The following is a 23586-nucleotide window of genomic DNA, read 5'->3' as shown; positions in this document are numbered from 1 at the left end:
AACACTGGGCAAATTTGCCCATGGGAAGTAACCCATGCCAACCAATCAAAAAATTTATTTTTTTGTTCTACCTGCAACTGGCTGGAAAAAAGCCAATCACTGATTGGTTGCTATGGGTTACTGCCCACGGGCAAGTTTGCCAGTGTTGATAAATGAGCCCCTGTGTCTGAAATTAAATGGCTTCTGTTACATTGTTTAAGCAGTCAAGATATTCAAAGTTGTTTAGAATGACATTTTCTTTCATTATAAAAAAAACATGATTTTGGGTGGAGAGCCCCTTTAACAGTGCAAAATATTTTGGCTGCAGTGATAGCTGCAAGGCTTTTGGGAAAAGTTCCTGCTTGCACACTGTTCAGTGTGATTTTGGCCTATATTGGCAGATTTGCTCCAGCTTGTTAAGTTCAGTTTCCAAACAGTCCCCACAGATTTTCATTCTGAGGTCAGGGCTTTGACTGGGCCACTGTAAGACATTCACCTTTCCCTTGGGCTAGTCCACTCTTATTTTGACCTTGGGTTTAGAATAAATATCCTACAGAACAATGAAGAACTAAGATTTAGACAGGTTCATCTTCAGTAATTTTACATGTACTTTGCAACATCTTTTTTAACAAGATGCCTAGACCCAGAGCTGAAAAGCAGCACCATACTATCACTTTTGGTGATATGGGCAGCATTAGCCGTTTGCAGAAGTGCCTTGATATACTTTTTTTTTTTTTAATAAAGGCATCATTTGTGCCCCCTTACTTTACAGGCCACTGTTTTGCATACCTATTGATAACGGATTGATACCTAGAGAAATCATTTGGTGGCAGCATCATATTGCTGAGCATCTTTTCAGCAGCAGCAGCATCTATGCATTTAGTTACAACAGAAGGAAGAATGTTTTTGTTTTGTGTGAAGATGTGTAAAAATCAGTTGGTAACATTCACAGTTCAATCCACTTAACTCATTTTGTAACATTAATATAATGTAGTGGCGGAAGGGGGGTTGAATATTTAGGAAACTGCAAACCTGCTATATATCAGTGATGTTACTTTAAGGCATCTCCACTCCCTAAAAGGAAGGTCATTGAAAAGCTGGAAGGTATCTGTGTGACTGTGTGTGGCTTAGGTGTGAGACAAACTGAAAGCAAGCATTGTGGAACTATAGCTAAAATAGCAACAGCTTCTTTATGGAGGAATGACTTGCATGACTTCTGACTTATAGCTAATACCAAGCATGTAGATTTTATCTTCTTTTCTGTATTTTACTGCCATCTCCATCCTGCATCCCTACAGCTCTATACACGCTATTCCTTCCATCTATTGAGGTATTTAAACACAGCAAAATGAGATAAAAATTGGGTATATTTATCAAAGGGTGAAAATAGATAAAATAGATACATTTCCAAAAGGATTATTAACGGTAGATTTTAAGGGTGAAACTAAGTGTGATCCAAGCCCACACTGGCAATCTGTGGGTTCTGGCAAATGCCAGAGGGGCTGCTGAAAGATGCCACAGACAGTCACTGTTTATTGGGCTGGTAAAAGGCTACTTAGGCCTGTATTTGAAATCCCAGGGCCAATTTAGAATCCCAGCCCAGTTCACTCTTTGATAAATATGCACATAAATATCCTCTAAAATTTCAAAAAAGAGCTGTGAAATAACTGTGATGTGTATTTTCAGTCCTTGATAAATATGCCTTAGGTCAGTGGCAGACAAGGTGATTTTCGGCAATTGTGGACAGGAACTAAAGTGACCCCCCCCCCCCCTTCTATTAACTTAAGCAGCAACTGCCTAAAGAGACACTCACAGGTCTCTAAACTGTCAGTGTTTTTGGTTGACGTTTGCCTGACCCACAGGTCATTACCTTTGAAATGAATGAGGGATGATTTCAAACCTTGATAATACATTTGCCATTGCCCTTAAGGAATGGAAACAAAATTGGCAAATAGCACTACACACATAAACCACCAGGGGGCATATCACCTAATGGAAAATACCAGACCAAACTTGCTTTCTTCCCCCACACTGCACAAAGCAGGATACACCACCCATAATAGGAGGAATGTTGTTTTTGTCTGAATGCCAGTCGAGCTGCAACGCAACAGTCTTGGTGCATGTATTACACAGTGCAAATGAATTGACATTTAACAGGTTCCTTCTAAACCAGGAAATGATTTGTAATATACTTTTCCATCCTCTATTGCTGCAGTGTTTGGTTTTCTTTTTTTGTCCTTGTTATTTCCTGTTTCTGCTAATCTCTTCCTTGACTCTTGTTTCTATTTCCTTCCTGTTACTCTCTCTTAGCAATCCCCTACCCTCACTCCCTGGGTTTTGTCATTTCCTCAGTTGAAGTCTCCTTAGAATGACCTAGCTGTCTCCTCTGTCTTTTTTTGTAGTCTCTTATACTGTATAGCACTCTTTGCTTGCCACAGATCTTTCCCAGGCTTCCACTTCCAGTGCATCATCATCATTATTTATCCTACATAATACTTTTATCCATGGCAGCCCACTATGTTGCCTGATCAGCCTCTCTTCTGTCAGTTTCTGAGCAATGGTGTAACAGAGGCAGAAAGATACATCCTTGAGCATCGCTAACTAGCAATTCTGTTTCTTCAGAGTAAATCAGAAAATTTCTCCCTAACCTTGGCAGCATACAGCTCCTAAGCACCCTTTGTTTTTCCTGTAGCCCATGGCATTCATCCATTTCTTTCTTATTGTCAATTGCTCTGTTCCCCATCTATAACGTATTCCTGTTCCAATGTGTTTTGTTTTGGTCATCTGTTTCCACTCTAGTGATGTGCAAACTGTTTTCTTTCAGCTTCTCCCTGAACTGACAAACACAGAGGAACTTCTCTCCTACCTTGGACCCGCAGACCTACCCAACAGTGGTAACGACGACCTCTTGTCTCTTTTCGAGAACAACTGAAGCTCCTTCCACTTTAAGGCTGAGTCTTTCTACAGCTTTTTTTTTTGCTCATCACCCAGCCTTCCAGAATTGTGCTAAAAGTGAAACATAAGCAGCACCCTGAGACAGTTGCACCTAACTGGCAGATGTTGCTGAGGCGCATTATTCTGCTAGATGTATATGAAGAACATCACACCAGAGCCTTGCTTATAACTGCTCTGGTTTGCAGATTATTGCACTATTTAAATCAAACTGTTACAAAAAAAAAAAAAAAAAAGGAAAAAAAAAGTTGTTGCACCATGGGACGACTGGGAGGCATTCCTAATCATTGTCCTGTTATCCCATTCATGTAAACAGTGTCTGTGATTAGACAGCAGCAGAGACCTATGAAGCATTGAAATAACCAGCCTTTTCTTGGCTGAAGCAACTTCATTTGATTATGCCATCGGCGCCAGGAAAGGATCGAGTGCATGACTCTCCGGGCCTTGGCCAGTCTTTGGCTCATACAGGCACTGAAACAATCCCTATACCTATTATCCTTTCAAGCGCCAGCTTGTGTCAACTGGCAGAATTATGGGGCCACAGGGTTGATTTGGCAGCCTCTTTTTCCCGGGAGCATAGCCAGAGGTGTAACATTTAGAGCACAAGGTGGACCTGTGTTATCTGTGCACGCACACACACTGTTGGGAAGCAATCATTGTAAAGTCCAGAAATATTGTATATAACTTCTACTGATGTTGGCCTAATATATTCCATTTATTCAACATTTTTCTTTGAGGGGGAGGGGATGAAAATTGGGACCACAGGACACCCGAATGCTCCTCTTGATTCTGCCCTACGAACTGCAAAATGGGCGGAAGAGCTCGGGGCCCTGTAGCGATGTGCCAGCATCCTGCCCCAGTGCAAATACGGAACCCGCAATAAAGCAAGAGCCTTCCGCTGTGCAACACTTCTTGTTTATGAATTGATATTAGTTGAATAATTCGCTCTGCAGCAGAGCGGGGAGAATATGTATATTTATATATGTATATGTATGTGTGATAATATCACAGGACAGTTTGACGGAGGCCGTGCTGATTTCAGTATCAGTCAGCACAGCCGCATCACAAGATGAAGGTGGTGGCCATCTTTAGCTGGTCCCAATAATTATTGTTATTTTTTATTTCACAGCAATAGAACATACATTTGTTGTTTGCACAGAGCTGCAGAGATTTCCAGATGGGTCAACCCGACCTACTGTTTAGATTTTATTTATGTTTTTATTTTATGTTTGCACATAATATGAATTTTGGAAATAATTTAACCCTGGGCGAAAACATAAAGCTTGGATGAAAAGCGGAGAATGCAGGGACCATTCCTAAACTCCCTCCTATATATCCATTAGCCACCTGTTACTTCAGAGAAAATACCACTCATGAAATCGGGACTGTGAAAATGCCAAAAATGAACTTTACCTTTCTCCAGACATAAACCAGTGGGATCAAGGATTATAAAACCGGTGTGGGGCTCGACTTTGGGTTTCTATTTAAATATCTTGGGTTTGTGCTCTGTGCTGGAAAATGTGCATTTTACAGAAATAAAAGAACAATAATGAAACCTTGGTTTCCATTTTTACCCTCTTGCTGAGCCGGGGGAGGCTGGTACACAGCTAACACCATGGGCCTTATTTAGCAAATGGTAAAAGCAGAGATTTCTCTTTTCAAACTTTAATAAATATGCCCTTAAACCCCAGTCACTCAGGGTGCTAAACTAATTCTTATAGTTAACATCTTACCTTGGGTTAAGGTCCCCATACACGGTAAGATCCCCGATATCCCCACCTACGGGTGGGCGATATCGGGGAGCTTGAAGTTAAAAAAAATAAATAAAAATAATCCGATCATTTGGCCCTGGGGCCAAACGACTGGATTATGTAGGTGGCAATCGGTTCGGGGACCGCATCAACGAGTCGATGAGGCCCCCGATCCGACTGAATCTTTTAACCTGGCCGATCCTGGCAGAAACGAGCGGGCTGGCCGACCGATATCTGGCCTGCCCGCTCGTTTCTGCCCCTACACGGGCAGATAAGCTGCCGAGTCGGTCCAAGGGACCAGTATCGGCAGCTTCTATCGGCCCGTGTATGGGGGCCTTTAGCTCTTCCTTTCTTTAAACAGCACATCAGCCCAGGGTTGTATACTGTATGACAGACTTCTAGCATCTTCAGTGAGTTTTATTTGTATGTGAGTTGAGTTTTTTTCTGACCCGCACATGACTTACTGGCTCGATGTAAAAGGTAAGGAATTAATAAGAAAGCTTTGCTTGTCCTTTAAAATCCAATACATATGAATATAGAGATGTGAACTTTCATCTGGTGAACTGTGACAAGCTCTGTTTTTACGATTTCATAAATATAACCACATGTTGGTTGGGAAATGTCCTCCTTGCTTATGGCAATGACCCACTGGGAAAATTTGTAACCTGGTAGTTTGTAGCTTGGTGGGCACAGGGCAAAATGCTGGAAACCTCCAGCACCCCATGAACGTTTATGACAGGCATGAGTGAATTCCATGCGCTTTGTCCCATAACCAACAAGGTGACAATATGCCCCATGTGCAGCTACCCTGCACCTTTGCTTTTAATTGGTTAGTTAGATCATATATTTCTAAGATGGATTCCTCTATTCCATTGCCATTAGCCTAATTATTCCCAAATAAAAGCGCTCTGGTTATTGCAGCCTGTGCCTAAGCAGATGCCAGAAATACTTGCCCTGAGTAGCTGCCCATATAGGGCCAGAAAAGAGGTAGATCGGCATTTATGTAGATCTGCTTAAGATCATTAAAAGCACAACATTTGTAGTAGCCCCTAGAACCCTGCCTGTGGCCTCCAGTGCATCCACTCTGCAAGCTCTGATGTATGGGTGCTAGCGAATGCTGGAACTATTCCAGGGCTGGTTGCGTTCATAGATCCAACTGATTTGCAGTGTGCCAGTCACAGACTAATGTATTATTGATGGAGCGCACACTGGCACCCCTAAAGCCATGCCATTCCTAACTGCAATTTAAATAAAAGGGCAGGCAAGTGCCTTTATTTAATTTTGCACTTGCTTTGTAAATGAGCCCTAATGTCCACTGTAACACCCAGGAACAGTCCTGTTTTAAGGTGATAATGATAAAATGAATCCATTTGAAATGTTTTAATGGGATAGTTCAGTGTAAAAATGAAACTGCAAAAAAAAATATTTTTAATATAGTTAGTTAGGCAAAAATGTTATTTATAAAGGCTGGTGTAAGCAGATGTCTAATATAATGGCCAGAACACTACTTCCTGCTTTGTGTTACAGAACTATAGATATTTATAAAAACCAACAAACACTACATGCAAATAAAAGGAGATTTTCTTACCCGAAAAATTTCTCGTAGGCCCGCACTGTCAGTGCAGGACGACTGGGGTTAAGTTGATCCTCTCTGGAGGCAGGACAAACTGAAAAAAAAACTTTCTCCCATCTCTTTCTCCATCATAGCTCCACCTCTTCCTCCAGATTTGTACCAGAGCCTGCCGGTGGAGACAGAGACCTAACTTCCTAGTACTACTATACAGGTCCTTTTCAAAAAATTAGCATATTGTGATAAAGTTCATTATTTTCTGTAATGTACTGATAAACATTAGACTTTCATATATTTTAGATTCATTACACACAACTGAAGTAGTTCAAGCCTTTTCTTGTTTTAATATTGATGATTGTGGCATACAGCTCATGAAAACCCAAAATTCCTATCTCAAAAAATTAGCATATTTCATCCGCCCAATAAAAAAAAAGTGTTTTTAATACAAAAAAAGTCAACCTTCAAATAATTATGTTCAGTTATGCACTCAATACTTGGTCGGGAATCCTTTTGCAGAAATGACTGCTTCAATGTGGCGTGGCATGGAGGCAATCAGCCTGTGGCACTGCTCAGGTGTTATGGAGGCCCAGGATGCTTCAATAGCGGCCTTAAGCTCATCCAGAGTGTTGGCTCTTGTGTCTCTCAACTTTCTCTTCACAATATCCCACAGATTCTCTATGGGGTTCAGGTCAGGAGAGTTGGCAGGCCAATTGAGCACAGTAATACCATGGTCAGTAAACCATTTACCAGTGGTTTTGGCACTGTGAGCAGGTGCCAGGTCGTGCTGAAAAATGAAATCTTCATCTCCATAAAGCTTTTCAGCAGATGGAAGCATGAAGTGCTCCAAAATCTCCTGATAGCTAGCTGCATTGACCCTGCCCTTGATAAAACACAGTGGACCAACACCAGCAGCTGACATGGCACCCCAGACCATCACTGACTGTGGGTACTTGACACTGGACTTCAGGCATTTTGGCATTTCCCTCTCCCCAGTCTTCCTCCAGACTCTGGCACCTTGATTTCCGAATGACATACTTTGGACCACTGAACAACAGTCCAGTGCTGCTTCTCTGTAGCCCAGGTCAGGCGCTTCTGCCGCTGTTTCTGGTTCAAAAGTGGCTTGACCTGGGGAATGCGGCACCTGTAGCCCATTTCCTGCACACGCCTGTACACGGTGGCTCTGGATGTTTCTACTCCAGACTCAGTCCACTGCTTCCGCAGGTCCCCCAAGGTCAGGAATCGGTCCTTCTCCACAATCTTCCTCAGGGCCCAGTCACCTCTTCTCGTTGTGCAGCATTTTCTGCCACACTTTTTCCTTCCCACAGACTTCCCACTGAGGTGCCTTGATACAGCACTCTGGGAACAGCCTATTCATTCAGAAATTTCTTTCTGTGTCTTACCCTCTTGCTTGAGGGTGTCAATGATGGCCTTCTGGACAGCAGTCAGGTCGGCAGTCTTACCCATGATTGCGGTTTTGAGTAATGAACCAGGCTGGGAGTTTTTAAAAGCCTCAGGAATCTTTTGCAGGTTTTTAGAGTTAATTTGTTGATTCAGATGATTAGGTTAATAGCTCGTTTAGAGAACCTTTTCATGATATGCTAATTTTTTGAGATAGGAATTTTGGGTTTTCATGAGCTGTATGCCACAATCATCAATATTAAAACAAGAAAAGGCTTGAACTACTTCAGTTGTGTGTAATGAATCTAAAATATATGAAAGTCTAATGTTTATCAGTACATTACAGAAAATAATGAACTTTATCACAATATGCTAATTTTTTGAAAAGGACCTGTACTATCAAGTGACGAGCAGCAAAAAACCCGGCACCCCATAGGGAGGGATGCTGCACTGGCAGTACGGGCCTACGAGAAAAAAAAAATTTTGGGTAAGAAAATCTCCTTTTCTCAGTCGGCCCTACCTGAGGGGATGTCCCAAAGCCGTCCAAAAACAAGGGGGGGTAAAACATGGTAACTAACTGATAATGCAGGAGCCAGCTATGCACTACCGCTGCGTGTAGCACCTTCCTGCCAAAGGCCGCCTCTGAGGAGGCCATCACATCTAGTCTATAGAATTTTGAAAAGGTGTGTAATGAGCTCCAAGTAGCCGCTTTGCATATGGCTTCTACTGAAGCAAAATTGTGTAGAGCCCATGAAGCACTAATTTTCCTAGTGGAGTGTGCTTTTACAGCAGGGGGCTCAAACTCAATTTACCTGGGGGCCGCAGGAGGCAAAGTCAGGATGAGGCTGGGCCGCATAAGGGATTTCACAAAAAATTGGCTTTCAAGGGATAATGCAAGGCACGGCGGGCGGGAGCTGCTGATTGCGGAAATGACGTTATGCCATCATAACAGTTATTATGGGAAGACGTTCTGTGTGCACAATTAGCTCCTTAGCACAGGGGTGGGCAAACTTTTTGGCTCACGGGCCACATTTACTCACCCCCGGGCCAGGCCAGCGTTACGCCCCCTTCGTCTCTTTAATTCCGGCCCGCCAATGACACTAAGTCTCGCGTGATGAGACTTGGCGTCGTCAGCGGGCCGGATAAAAAAGGCCAAGGGGCCGGATGTGGCCCACGGGCCGTAGTTTGCCCACCCCTGCCTTAGCAGCTAATTGTGCACAGAGAACGTCTTCCCATAATAACTGTTATGATGGCATAACATCATTTCCGCAATCAGCAGCTCCCGCCCGCTGTGCCTTGCATTATCCCTTGAATCGCAATAAAAATCGCGATCCATTCATTGCTTTTGAGAAGGCGTTGGTGCGGGCCACAAAATATTGTACCGAGGGCCGCAAATGGCCCGCGGGCCGCGAGTTTGAGATCCCTGTTTTACAGAAAAGGGAGGAAGAGGTGGAGCTACAATGGAGAAAGAGATGGGAGAAAGTTTTTTTCAGTTTGTCCTGCCTCCAGAGAGGATCAACTTAACCCCAGTTGTCCTGCACTGACAGGTAGGGCCGACTGAGAAAGGATTTTCAGTTGTAAGTAAGTAAATGTCAGTAAGAAATGCAGCTATACAGGTGAGTCACATGAGGCTGGTCACAGACAGGTACAGACAGACAAAACACTGAGAAACACACCTGCTCCTTTCTGATTGGCTGTTGCTCTGCTCAGTAGATGGGAGTGCTGTTGGCCCTCTGGCCACAAGGTTTGGCTCTAGTCTTAAACCAACAGTATTTTGTATTTTTAAACCCTACAGGAGAAAACAATGAAAGTAATATTGCAAAGTGACAAATGTCTCTCTATAGCAGCAAAATGTGCCCAATGATTGCACTTTTAAATGGTCCAGAGACGGGGAGATTCTAAGCAATGGCAGCAAAATAATGGCAATCACCTGTGCGCCCTTAAAGGCATTATCCCCAAATGTTATTTACACCTAATGAAAGAAAATCTGAAAATAACTTTCTGACATCCATTTATTACACACGTCTGTGGTCTAAACACATGTAATAGAAGTCAAGCCTCCTGCAGATCTGTTAGTAGTTGGCTTGCAACATTGCTTCAGGAGTCAGAGCCAGCAGTGCAGAGAATGTAAACCACACAGACACTGCTTTCAACAGCAATTACATTTACAAATAACTTGAAAACCGTTGCAAACCATGGAACATTTTTAATGAATGTCTAATAAAAAAAACCTTTCATTTTCAACTTTCTAAAACTTAAGTCCATCAGACTTACTTACCCCTGTTGTGGCCCTCAAGCTTATCACGTCATTTCTCTACCCCCCAGGCCCAATAAAAATAAGCTTTTTAAAGGCATATAGACCCATTCCGTGTATGTGTACTGTAAAGCTTCAGAAAGAGCCAGAGAAATGCATGTGACCTAGAGGGACCCCCAAGTCTCCATTAATAGTTTCTTAGTTTCATTACTGCTATAAAGTGCCCTAATCCACAGAAAGGGTAAATATAATGGGGTGTGTCCCTAGGCGTACAAAGTCTATTATGTTTGCATTCAGATTAATGTTAAATGTCGTAATTCAGAAAGAATTATATATATATATATATGCCATTCAGGCCAGGCTTTGGCAGGTATTCCTTATGGGGGGGGGGGGGGTTGGGTGGATGTGCAGTGCTGTCTGACTAAGGGGAATGGTTATACTGATGTGCACACACCCAGCACAAGCAAGGGATGCTGGGAGCTGCAATGTATGGTGGTGGAACATTCCACATCTAAGCAACCTGTTCTTATGCGTTTTTATACTGAAGAGGCACAGTGTCCCACATTACAAAAGTGAATTTAGTGAATATGAAGTATGAGCTTTCACACTGCAAAACCGATTCCTTATTTGCCTCTTGCTCTGCTACTAACCATGCAAAAAAGGCACCTTGAAGTCTCTGGGAACATATAGCCTGCAGCTAATAGAGTTATTGACGCACCAATCAATCATTTTTAGATTTAGCCGAGTAACAAATTATTCAAACAATTTGGCTGAAAACTGTACAGAAATAAATTCATTTACATAATTACATTTAAGAAAATATTAACAATTGCTTCATTCATGTTCTCATGTTCAGGAGGAGGAAAGTCACAATCGCTGGGTGGGGGGGTATGAAGCGTGCTCACTGAAGAACCCCGGGCCGGGGCAGTTTTCTGCTGATAGGAGCACAAGCCCAGGGTATCAGGTAAGTGAATACAATCACCCCAGCAATGGTTGACTTTTCTTCTCCTTAAAAACCACACGACTTTTCTTGTTCAGCCAAATCAGAATCCTGGAAAATGTGCTGGGATTTATCCAAACCCCTTAGCAGCTTGTGAAATCTGCACATCCCTAAGGGAGATTTCTGATGGGGCTTTTTCTCACTGGTTTAAAAATTGATACATGTGGGGGCAGCAAAACATTCAGAAACACCTTGGTATTGAAAAACATGGGAATCATTGTGCTGAAACAAAAATGTAGAAGGAAGTGTTTACAGACACTTACGCAGTTGGATTTTTGGAAGTGTGCTGGCTGCACTCGGATTTACTGAAAGCTGAAGTCGTGACTCCTGCATACTGCTCCCTGTAAATCTGCTGGGGAGTCGCCTGCTGCTCCTGAAGTGGCACAGGCTGCTTATATTGATCCCATTCATGTTCCTCCGCCATCTGCAGCACAAACACACCCCATAATCAGACAACAATATATATAGGGCATTAAGACATTCTGTGCATTAAGCTACCAAGCAATGCACTCCCCTTTAAGCAACAGGGATTGTTTGTCCATATATTGCAATATATTCAAGCTGGCCAACTATGTCAGTGTCAGGTCTCCTGGCCAGTCCTACACTTACTTATGCGATTCATTAAGAATTCTACTGCTTCATTATACATTTAATTTATAATCAGATAAGTCTGATCAGAATTAACACCAAATAAACTCTGACTCCCCCCCTCTCTCTCTCTTTACCCAATATTTACCTAAATATACATACAGCAGAAGCTTGTTGTTAAGGAAAAAACTAAATACAGTAAAAAGCACATTTACTATAAAAAGCTTGCCCCACCATCACCAGCTAAACGTGCCGACACAGAACAATGAGGGCAAAAGGCATGGCTGTCACTGTAGGAAAAGGAAACACCTCCCTTTGTCAAGAGTTATCCAGCCTAACAATATGCCCAGTTTGTGTCTGTTACTTCATGATAGTGGGTTTTTCCATTTCTGTGTTTATTATACAACTGCAGCGATACTATTGGCCTTTCGGGTGTCTGGGGGGCTGCAAGCTGGTCTGTGATTATATGAAGTGATTCTTTTAATCTAAAAATGCACTTCTACTTTTTTAAAGTGGAAACCTCCTTTTTTCCTGAAATATCAGTTGGTGCAATAACAAAGACCCCGTTTTTGTTCATTTTTAATATGACCACAAAACCAGAGCAAATGGATAGGCCTATCCTCCCCACCACTCCCCCTATATTAGGACTATGCGCGTATTCACATACATTGCACTGCTCGGCTGTACACCAGTCATTTAAACAAAGACACAATGTTCCTCGGCACAGCTATGACCTAGAAACCAGAAATAGTCCAACAAATCAAAGCTGTTCCATATGGAGGTACTGGGGCTGGAATTAATGTTCCAAGGGTATGTAAAGGCATCTTGCCTCCCCAAAGGCTTCAGACGTTTTTGTATCACATCATCCTTTTATTAGTATCCACCCTACGAGGTATAGTGAATAATTGGGTCAGTATATAGGAATGGCTGCACAGTACAGCAGTGAATAGAAAACCAAGGTAGTGGAGTGGGGCCTTTATTCTCATTCAATGGTTAGGGTAGCATCAAACTAACCTTTACACATCTATACACGTATCCTACATATAGTATATAATGATACTGCATATCTATATAACAAGCAACATGGCTGATTTATTAGTATTAACACAAATGTATAGTGTCAACATATATTTTGCAGTGCTGTACAATAAATGGGTGTATGCATTGAACAAATAGATCACGTATAAAAAAAAAACAACCTATAACTGATATAAGAGGTAAAGCCAGGCTTAGACTGGGCTGGCAGGATACCAGGAAAAAATCTGGTGGGCCCTGCTGACCCAGATTCACTCCCAGCTGGAAACGATGGGCACAGAGAAGTATTGGTTGGGGGGTCTCTAAGTTGGTATGGGGTGGCAGCCCTGGTGGGCCCCCCGGCAAATGCCAGAGAATTCAAAACTTACATGCCACCTTAACCCCTTGTACAACCCCTGTGCTACAATACATACCAAGCATAACACAAAATACTTTTCTAGATACAAAATCTGAGCCTGCAGGTAGTTTATAAACATACCAGGTCTCCCAAAAGGCTCATAGCTCTTTAGATACCCTATCCCACGCATGTCAAGCAGTATCACTATACTAGCTATCCCTATATTGGTACAGTTATACTATACCAGGTATACCAAGACGTGCATAATTATATTTCCTCTCGAGGCAACTTCCGCAATTTCAGGGAAATCGCGCCGCCGCGTATGCCATCCCACTAGCGATTTACATTTTCGCCGGTGGGATGGCATTTCGGGGAGATTAGTCGCCCACGAACAGGGAGATTTGTCGCAGGCGACTAATCTCCCTGTGTACCAAAGCCCTTAAGGAATTATTTAAGAAAGGGTTGATGGACAGGGGTATTTGCCAACCCTTACCTCAGTATGTTAATATTTACCCAATTACCAGTTATGTCACAAAGGACACATGGGTCCCTGATACAGATTTTGACCTGCGAAACACCTTCCTTGTTTCCACCAAAAACCCTTTGATCCCAATGATCTCATCTGTTTCCTAATTTCACTAACTAGAAGAACAAAGGAAAAAACTACTTACACGGACTTAGAAGTAATGAGTAGAACCATGGAACCAAATACAGCTTAAAAGCACACCAGCCTTATAATTATAATATAATTTATTTTGTTTAGGACTTTAGTTGCCCTTTAAAAGCTTAAATGCTCTGGGATGAGTTTCAAACTTAGTGCCAAGTAAATAAAGAATGCAAAACTAAAAGGTTCTGATATAAGGAAAGGGTTGTTAAACAGCAAGATTCCTCAAGCATCAGTAGGTGCAGTTAAAGGAGAAGAAATATTAAAAATAACTGGGTGGTGCCAAATGTTAGGCTTCCCCCAATGACTGTAATCGCTTACCTTTTACCCCAGGCTGGTGCTCCTGTTAGGAGAATCTGCATCAGCCTGGGGTAGCTGCGAGTGAGTGATCTTCTTCCTTTGTCTTCTTTGCACCGCTTGCACAGTAGGGTGAAGAGTCGAACTTTAACAAAAAAAGCTGCCTTTTCCACTGTACTGCATATGCACCAGCCCTGGGATCCAGAAGAGAGAAGGAGGAGGATCGCTTGTCCGCAGCTACCCCAGGCTGCTCCTTTAAGCTGCATTCCCATAGTGGGGTTTCTGGAAATGACATCAAATACCTTTAAGAGAATGCATATCAACACACAGCAGAGAGCTTAGTAAAATGGTGATTGCATAGACTTTAGCACTGCCTGGAGTTGTGGGTAAACATATGATAACACAAATAATGTGCTAAACCTATTGAGTTGCAGATATAGGTTTAATGGGCCTTCTGGAATAACCCTTCTGTGTAAGTACCCACATTATGCAACCAAAGAGTCATGGGGGAAAGAGCACACATACTTTGGCTAGGGCCATATGGGAGACACTTCTCAGTATTTATACACAAAAAGTCTCCAACATTATCTAGTAGCATTAATAGCATAATGAAAGTGTGACAGTTGTTACATGCCTGTGAATCATTCCCAAATGATACTTGCTTTTTACTGGAGAGATGGAATAGCTGCCTGCGGCCACCTCTGGGCACGAAATGGTTGGGGATTCCACCATGTTTGTGTGCTTTTTTCAACACTGGTGGGGATGACTTTATGCTTATCTATATTAGCACCTTTCTGTATGCCTCAAGCTCAATACTACTTCCCTGTGAGCAGCAGCTGCCCATTGGCATGAGAATAAATGTCCTTCCTTACTGCCCACCAAAATATACTATCATGTTGGTATACCTTTGGAATGCCCAGCATTCCCAGTTCACCTCAGACACATAATAAATCCACAATTATATATTATTATATATGACAAACTAGTAATTCATGTAGATAAATACCCATGCTTGTCCTTTGTCTCTGACCTAAAGAAGATAGGGGGTATCATCAGCACAGAGAGAGCCACCACACTAATAGGGGTATATTTATCATGCTGTGTAAAAAGTGGAGTGAAGCATTACCGGTGATGTTGCCCAGGGCATCCAATCAGCAATTAGATATCAACAGTAAGGGCTCTGGCACACGGGGAGATTAGTCGCCAGTGACAAATCTCCCTGTTCACGGGCAACTAATCTCCCCGAAATACCATCCCCTGAAGTCACAGAAGTTGCCTTGAGAGGAAACTTCGGCGCCGCGTATGCCATCCCACCGGCGATTTACATTTTCGCCGGTGGGATGGCATTTCGGGGACATTAGTCGCCCGCGAACAGGGAGATTTGTTGCGGGTGACTAATCTCCCCGTGTGCCAGAGCCCTTACTGTTGATATCTAATTGCTGATTGGTTGCCCTGGGCAACATCACTGGTAATGCTTCACTCCACTTTTTACACAGCATGATAAATATACCCCATAACAGTTTACGTCTTGAAACAGTGATTCCGAGCCAGTGGCTCAGAGCAACATGTTGCTCCCAGTGGCCTCAAATCAGCTCTTTAGTTTTGGAGACATAAAGACCACCTGTACTGCCAAATAGAGTCTTCTGTAGTCTGCCACTTCACGTTGGGCTACCAAATAACCAAATTATAGCCCTTATTGGTCACTCTCTGAGAACTTTTTTCATTCTTGCATTGCTACCAAACATTTTATATATTCAAATGTTGCTTAGTGGAAAGAAAGGTTGGGGACCCCTCTTAAAGCAACCTGCAAGGGGCAATGTAAGGCGCAAGTCTCTCAAGTTGTCTCATGGCAGAAACACCCTGGCATTTGTATACAACTGCATTCTGACCACTATTTCTCTCTCCCAGTTGGTAAATAGGATACTTGATGCCAATGTTATTAAGAGAAAAGAAAGATAACAAAAATAGGAGAGCCTTTCTTTTTTTTCAAAAAAAAAAAAAAAAAAAAGTAGAAACCATGCTTTTATTTGGGTCCTGTCACACCTGAAGCTGCTTTCAGTAAGAAATTGTGTCCCATGGTCAGCTAAGGTACAAAATAGGCCACAGGCCCAATACGAAATGCCAGGCTACGATATTCACAGAGGGGTTGGCGGTAGCTAGGATTGCCACCAGCTTGGTATTATACCACCCTGGCTGCTAAAAACAATGCTTGACTGTAAAACCCATAAAAATACAGATGAAAAGGCAGGTATATTATTATTAAATATGGCAACCCTAGGGGGACCATTCAAGCGTTCGAATCCCGAATGAGAAAAATTCGGATTGGATACTATAATTTCTGAAGATCGCAAATATCACGAAAATGCTTACGAAAAAATTGTATTAGTCATGATAATATTGTATTGGTGATCCGAAAGTCACTAAATTTTCATACCGAACGATTGTAAACAGCGGGAAAACCTTTCTGATTTTTTCGCGCAAGCGTACGAAAAACTCGGCGAAAATACGCTCCGAGCGTTCATGTCCTAATAAATCTGCCCCTAGTTGTTTGCGTGTAGGTTTAGTAGGTCTTGCTTTCCTGGTAAGATAAAAAATGAAATGCTTCAAAACACCATCAATGTCAATGGGAATCACCGGTGGCCACCTGGCTTCTACATTTATAAACACACCTATCACTTTATTTTACGGTCGCCACATGGGTCACATCTGCACGTTTTGTCCCCTATTTTGTAGCTCTATAGATGGGCGTCAAAGCAGTTAAGCATTGTCCTTGTTTACCTCTTATTAAGCTCAAGCAATTATAACTAAGAGACGCTTTGGAGCAGTAATCACCTCAGCACTGAGCAGGCAAATGCCTCTCGAATTAATGGAAAGCAATTTATAATGCTGTATCGCCATTGTATGTATAACTTTATTTATAAAGTGCCACAAGGGTACGCAGCGCTGTACAGTCTTACAGAATACAAAATTACACACAGGGAGGACAAGTGATATAATAAATAAATACAATAAATATATATATCTATATCTATATATATATAAGTGCCATGTGGTATGAGACACAGTAGGAAGGAGGTCCCTGCCCCGTAGAGCTTACAATCTGAGTGGTTGGGTAACATACAGGCACAAACTGGAAGGTAAGAGTGCACCAGGTATGGGCATTTGCCCTTAAGAGCAGGACTGGGCAAAATAATGTTTCAGTGCTCCAGAAGGTAACAGCTGAGTTACAAAACGCTCAGGCGACAAAAACACTCAAAATCCCTATTACACCGGGTTTGGTTCGCTGCAGTCCACTCTCACTTTACTGCAACGCTGCAAATTTTTTTAGTGCACCTACAGAAAGAAGTATGTTGAAGGGCTTGCCAGAACTAGCTATTACACTTACTATTAGCCATTCATCAGCTATACGTTATGAAGAACGCTTTCCAGCAATGTCGTATAAAGCCACAAATGCATGCCGGATTACCCTATCCGCTGAATAGTGTTAACCCTGAGTTATAGCCCAAAGCGAAGGCAGCCACTCCCCGCGTCACAGCCGGACCGGCCCTCACCGCACCTCTACAGGCCGCGCCCAGGACTCCCGCGCTTCTGTGCCACACCTTATGAGCTCTCCTGCAGCCTACTATTGGCCCGCCGCGCTGTCAATCAGTACCATGGAACCATTCTATTGGTGTGTTTCCCTTAAACGATGCCAGGCGGGGCCAAGCTTCTCATATAATATCAGCCCCGCTTCCGTTTTTAAGCTCTTTTCCGTGGTTCTCTTGGGCTGTTTAGAGTTCAGGGGGTTAGGAAGCTGCACGTTGCGCTCACGGCAAGGCACTGTTTATTTTCATTCTGCACTATGGCTTTACCCAGGGTCTTTTTCGACATCGCCGTTGATGGCTGCCCGATGGGCCGTATTATCATGGAGGTAATGAGAGTAGACTCTTTACTGTCGGGGGAGGGGGGTGGCATTAAGTCTTGGCGCCATTTGTGAGAATGTCAGAAACTGCTGGTTTGATAGAGTCCGGTTGCACTTTCTTTGCGTGTGCCATGTTCCTGTGTGTGTGAGTGCGGCTCCCATGGGTGCTTGGGGCTAGCTGGAGCGATGGGGTGAGCCGGTCACATGACTGTAACACGATGGAATGGGCCGGGGGGGGTTCCATTGTTTGCTGCATGGTGCGGGGGCGTCACTGCGCTGCGGGTCTGGCCGTCTCCCCCAGCCCCGGGTGAATCTGCTGGCTGTATTGCAGCGTTATTCTTACCGCATACATGTTTCCTCGGTGTCACGTGATACACTAGGCTCTTGGTTGGGGGGGTAACTTGACGCCTTCTAGTCGTTAATATAAAGAAAATGACAATGTAACTGTATCACTAATGTATCATGTCCTGCTGTGCAGCGAGTTCATTCGCTGTTTGATAGTTATGGCTGTGATACATCCGCTGGGCAGCGTATTGGGCAAAATGGTCGGACTACAGCTCCCAGCATTCCTAGCGGAGGCAAGTACAGGGAGGGTAGTTCTGCCACATGTTGGTGCAAGAGCTGGGGGCTGCTGAGGGTGGCTATATATCATTTACTGTAAATATGGTACAAGTGAATGTCTGTTGCTAGGTCTTACTATACTAGGCCCTTTATTCGCTGGCTGGGAGAGCCCGCCTCCCGTGTGTCACTTCTATGGAGGGGGAGGAGGAATCCATTTTAGAAGAAATCAAGTAATGTGAAGATTTCTTGTTCTCAAAATGTCTGCTTGGTTGCTGAGCTGCTCAGCCCTGTGTTAGTGCGGGGTAGGTGTGCCCTGTGGGATGCCCCACTTGCTGGGGTGTGGGCATGGCGGGTATATTTAGTGTAGAATTCAAAGGGCTTTAATCACGCCGTGCCCTAGCGAGGAGACACCGCTCTGTGGGAAATACACCTGCTGCCTGGCCTAAAGGCTTTATGCACAAAGCCTGTCAGTGAGGGCTTATTGTTCCCTCAGGCTAATGCAGGGAGTGCTTTAGGGGCCCCAGCAGTGCATGTTGGGTGCATGGGTAATGCCATTGTGTATTGGTGCCAGGGGAAAGCTGATGTAGTCGCTCTGCATGGTTTGTGTCTAAAGGGATTGGAGCTGAGGGGCAAGTACGTGAGGTGCTGTCAGGGTTACTGTCCCCTTGGTGGCATGCAGGCCCCTCTCCCTTTCTTACTGCAGTGCCTGAGCCAGCAAATCCACATGGTGTGTATGTTATATGGTAGATATAGTGCATACTGATGGCTATATAGGGGATGGTAAATGCTTTATATTACTATGTACAGAACTGTGGCTGCATGGGTTTCTCTGTCCCAGGGTGTCCAATCTGCATGCACTTACTGCGCTTCATACAGGGGTTAAATCTGCTATTTATAGACTTATAGCGACGTAACTGAAGCCATATAAGGCATTTTCAGTTCTGCAGTCATGTTAATCCTTCCCCTGCATGAGCCTTTTTTTGCTTCACGTGGTGGTGGTCTGCCATAATCAAGCATAGGCATTGCCTTCCTGCCATCTTTGTGCCATGGTTCCCCCTCTAACACTGGTATGCAGGGCTAGCAACACTGCACCAAATGCGTTGGTCTCCTGCCTAAGCAAGGGCACGACTCCTGCTGATGTAATAAGGTTCACTTTAACTTTATTACATCTTGCACAATGAACTGCCTGGCATGCCTGTCCCCTCTCATGGTTAAATATTAATGCTCTTGCATATGCCATGCTGCATTATTAAGGGCATAAAAGCTACAGTGGGGTATCGGACAACAGAAGGTAGTTATGTGCCCTGGGTAATGCCGCCCCCCCAATCCCCCAGAAATGGCCATGTGCTGGTCAGTAATACGGATGGGTGCTGTGAGTGACCATACAAGAAGGGGCTCGGTCAGTACTGTGCATGTATGGCCAGGTTAAGGTTTGTATGCTGACGAGCAGTGCAATATAGTTACAAACCATCCGTCTAGTGGTGTCAGGCTTGGACTCTTGGCAGCAGTTTATTGTTTGTCTTCATAAAGTCTCAAGGCATCTGCAAGGGATCAACACTTCATAAATAGCCAGGAAGTGGGAGATGTGTTCTGTGCTGCAACCAGGCATCTTTGTATTCGGCACTTCCCTGTGGTGTCTACTCCCCAGTCAGGTCATGCCAGGGCCAGCCTTCTAATCTGCGTGTCCTTAATCCAGGGCTCCCCAGTCTTTTATACCTGTGAGACGGTTAAAATGTGAAAGTTGGGGAGCAACACAAGCATTAAAAATGTACCTGGGGTACCAAATTATGGCTGTGATTGGCTATTTGGCAGCCTACAGGCTGGTCTGTTTGCAACCAAAATTTGCCTCCAAGCCAGGAATTCAAATATAAGCACCTGTTTGAGGCCACTGGGAGCAAAAGCCAAAGGGTTGGTGGGTAACATGTTGCTCCCGAGCCACTGGTTGGGGGTCCCTGCCTTAACCTGAGTAGCAATCAGTCTGCCTTGTCCATCTGAGTCTGTGGATATTACCTTTACTAGTCAAATGGCATGTTTCTTTATCAAGCAGCCACATTTATGTTCTATAGCCTAAATGGCCTATGGAATGCAAGCCTATGTTAAATGGAATTAGTCAAATTATCATGGAATTTCAAGTATTGCTATAAAGGGAAAACGGTCTACAGTAGAAAAGACTAAGGTTAGCATGCAGTCTATTGTACAGTATCAAACAAGTCTGCGTTGGGCACTGGGCTACAGCCTGGCATGTGATGGGTGCCTACAGCTGTCATTCTGCCTCTGGTATTCAGTCTTAAACCATTCAGCCCCATGGCATCCCCACAACTATTCCCAGGGTGGAGTTCCTGCCCCTCTGACTGCACCCTGCTAGTACTACTAAGCTGTTCATAGTTTAGGAATAAAGTGCTACGTAAACCAGTAGAGGTTACCAGGGGACAATACGTTGTATAATAAGATACACATGTGCATGTCCGTAATGTGTTAAGCCTCTCCATTTTGCCTATTGTCATGGCCTCAAAGATAAACATACTTTTCCCTTTATACCAGAAGCGCTAAACTATTTGTCTGACAACTGTATTCATTCTGAAACTAAAGCTGTCACATTGTAACATATATATTTCTCTTACAGCTCAGGAGTGATGTGGTTCCAAAGACTGCAGGTAAGTTGTGCTGTTGCACCATTTTGTTTGTATAAAATTTAGAGTGCCCACTGCCTTCTCTAAATGGTATGATTCTTGTAGTTTGAATTAAGTTGCCAGACAATGTGGGGCGGTCACAATATACAATATCTGATTTCTGTGAATATTGAATTGTCATTTAACTTCATTTCTAGAAACAGTCTAAATAGATAAACCTGTAATAGTCCACTCCATGTTGCAGTAAAGGGCTGGTTCACCTTTAAGCAAACGTTTAGTATTTTATAGAATCTAAGCAACTTTTTAGTTGGTCTTGAATTCTGACTTTCTAACCAAAATACTGTTGCTCTGAGGCCACATCTGTTGCTTATAATTTTTTTCTCTCCTATTCATATTCCAGCCTGGTTCATACCACTTCCTGGTTAATGTAACAATCCCTAGCCGCCAGGTAGCTGCTGAATTTCCAAACTAGAAAGTTGCTGAACAAAAATTAAACCACACATTAAAGACTTTACAAAATGTCTCAATACAATGTAGAGATTGATATCCTAACTCAAAAGTTGAATAACCCCTTAACATATTACTGTAGTCAATATTGTGTAGTGTTACAAAAGGTACAATGGTGTCACAAGTTGTGTTTCTTGATAGAGAACTTCCGTGCCCTTTGCACAAACGAGAAGGGGTTTGGCTACAAGAACTCTGGCTTCCACAGAATTATCCCTGAATTCATGTGCCAGGTAAGTCCTTTTACAAACTCTTTGCTTTTCCCTGTCTAGTGTGACAAGCTCTGTCATGGCCACAAATAAATGCTACTTACCCTACATTGTAGTTGCCAAGTTGTGTTTTGTTTGAATGTTTCTGCCAACCATGAAAAGTAGTGGTATAATATAATATAACTTGCTATTTCAGGGAGGTGACTTCACCAACCACAATGGAACTGGTGGGAAATCTATCTACGGAAACAAGTTTGCTGATGAGAACTTCCAGCTGAGGCACACTGGCCCTGGAATCCTCTCTATGGCCAATGCTGGAGCAAATACAAACGGCTCCCAGTTCTTCATCTGCACTGCTAAGACCTCCTGGTGAGACACTTGCAAATGTTGATGGCTTCCTGGTAACTGCCTACTTCACTATGGGGTATATTTATCATGCTGTGTAAAGTGGAGTAAAACATTACTGCTGTTGCGCATAGCAGCCAGTCAGATGCATTGGTTGCCCTGGGCAACATCACCTTTAATGCTTCACTCCACTTTTTACACAGCATGCTAAATACCACTAAGTGTAAGATGGAATTAAAGCAACACTGCTTACATCCACAGAATGGGAAATGCCCTAAAGGCTACACCCGACATGCTCTTAAAACAAAAAACAAAGGTTGATCCTTTTAAGTGATTGCTTTAGGACAGATCACTTTAAACTGCATTTCCACCTCCTACTAGGCTTTAATTCTTTTTGTATTATGGAAGTCTGCAGTACACCTGCCATCTTCATGTGTTAGCATGAAAACTTGGGTGCTCATGTAAACATGCCTGAAACACCCCATGTAACACTGGTCTGTGTGGATGAGGCTGCCACTTTAACCTTGATAGACCTTTTCTCTAAGGGCTCCTACATGCTAGTGTCACCCTGCAGCGGTGCTCTCTTCACGCAAGTTCCAAATGCAGGTGCAACGCAGCATGTTGAGTACAGTGCTTACATATGCTTGTTAAGGTGGCGCCTTCTATGGCTCCCGATCAAAATCTTTAAACCGGCCCAATCAGCGAGTCGACCGATATCGGCAGCATCCTGCGATATCTGTCGACTCACCGACTTGCCATGCACGCACTGAATATCGTACGAAACGGGGTGTGTGTATGGGCCAGCTTTAGTGCTGCTTCATAAGGAAGACTGGGTTCTCTTCCTGGATAGGAGTGCAGGAAAACACTAAGTAGTGTGAACCCTAAAGTAAAAACAAGACTAAATTGTTTAGATCTATTCTCTGAACTTGGTGAGTAAATGGGCAGATGGGGCTTTAAACAGGGAACACAAACAAATGTCTTATCTGTTTATATAGTGCCTGCAGGTTTAGCAGTGATATATTACACTAATGTTCCCTTTGAGCTTGAGTTGCTGTTACTATGCAGTTTAACATGTAAAATATACAAGACTCCAATCTGACACCAGACGTGACTGTTTCCCAGAATGACACTGTTTTTTCCCCTCCAGGCTTGATGGAAAGCATGTCGTGTTCGGGACCGTTATTGATGGCATGGATGTCGTGAGAAATATGGAGAAACTAGGTTCTCAGTCTGGAAAACCCGCCAAAAAAATAGTTATTGCTAACTGTGGTCAGCTTTAAACAATGCATCCTTTAGTTGTTAGTTCTTGTTTTTTTGTTTTTTGTTTTTTTCCTTCTGGTCTTAAAACAAGCATTCCTCTGCAACATTAACTGGTAGCTTCAGAAAACCCCATTCAGTACTTAAAATCTTAGTGCTCTTTAAACTACTGCATTTTCTGTGGTGCTTATCCAGTTCCTATGCCATCCAAATTTTCCACAAATTCCAAAATTGTGTCGATGAGATTAAAATGATGATCACAATATACAGTGTCTGTCTCTAAACCAGTAAAGGGGATGTTGACTTTAAGTGTGACTTTTCTGACTGGACTTTTATGGGGTCCTTATGGGCCCA

General features: G+C 43.2%; 2 protein-coding genes and 1 long non-coding RNA gene across 9 annotated transcripts in view; 2 read left to right on the top strand and 1 right to left on the bottom strand.

Annotated features, from left to right (window-relative positions):
- Positions 1-4486, top strand: part of zmiz2 (zinc finger MIZ-type containing 2) — a 35162-nt gene extending 30676 nt beyond the window's left edge. For 4 of the 6 annotated variants that reach the window (XM_031899289.1, XM_031899288.1, XM_031899286.1 and 1 more), the window contains one exon: positions 2804-3147. In XM_031899289.1, the coding sequence (XP_031755149.1) occupies positions 2804-2911 (108 nt within the window). In that variant the 3' untranslated portion in view covers positions 2912-3147. Of the gene's footprint in view, positions 1-2803 lie in introns of all 6 variants that reach the window. The other 2 variants (XM_012960224.1, XM_002932546.4) reach the window with 1 other exon arrangement.
- LOC116409787 lies at positions 207-17467 on the bottom strand. Of its 2 annotated transcripts, XR_004222069.1 has the most exons (5): positions 17211-17467; positions 13850-14107; positions 11168-11328; positions 9327-9439; positions 207-529 (listed from the first exon to the last, which is right to left on the bottom strand). It is a non-coding gene; the product is annotated as an uncharacterized LOC116409787 (long non-coding RNA). The 2 variants fall into 2 exon arrangements; XR_004222068.1 differs by lacking the exons at positions 207-529; positions 9327-9439 and having other exon boundaries at positions 10502-11328.
- A 116-nt stretch (positions 17468-17583) lies between these two features.
- On the top strand, positions 17584-23541 carry ppia (peptidylprolyl isomerase A (cyclophilin A)). The gene is given in 5 exon segments (NM_203544.1): positions 17584-17735; positions 20911-20941; positions 21566-21654; positions 21827-21999; positions 23123-23541. Coding segments are annotated over 5 exon segments (495 nt in total). The 5' UTR covers positions 17584-17666; the 3' UTR covers positions 23256-23541.
- Positions 23542-23586: the final 45 nt, after the last annotated feature.

The sequence above is a fragment of the Xenopus tropicalis genome, chromosome 3, assembly GCF_000004195.4.
Source record: "Xenopus tropicalis strain Nigerian chromosome 3, UCB_Xtro_10.0, whole genome shotgun sequence".
In the NCBI taxonomy this organism is placed as follows: Eukaryota; Metazoa; Chordata; class Amphibia; order Anura; family Pipidae; genus Xenopus; species Xenopus tropicalis.
Note: the sequence above shows the minus strand (reverse complement) of the source record. Positions and strands in the feature narration are given on the sequence as shown.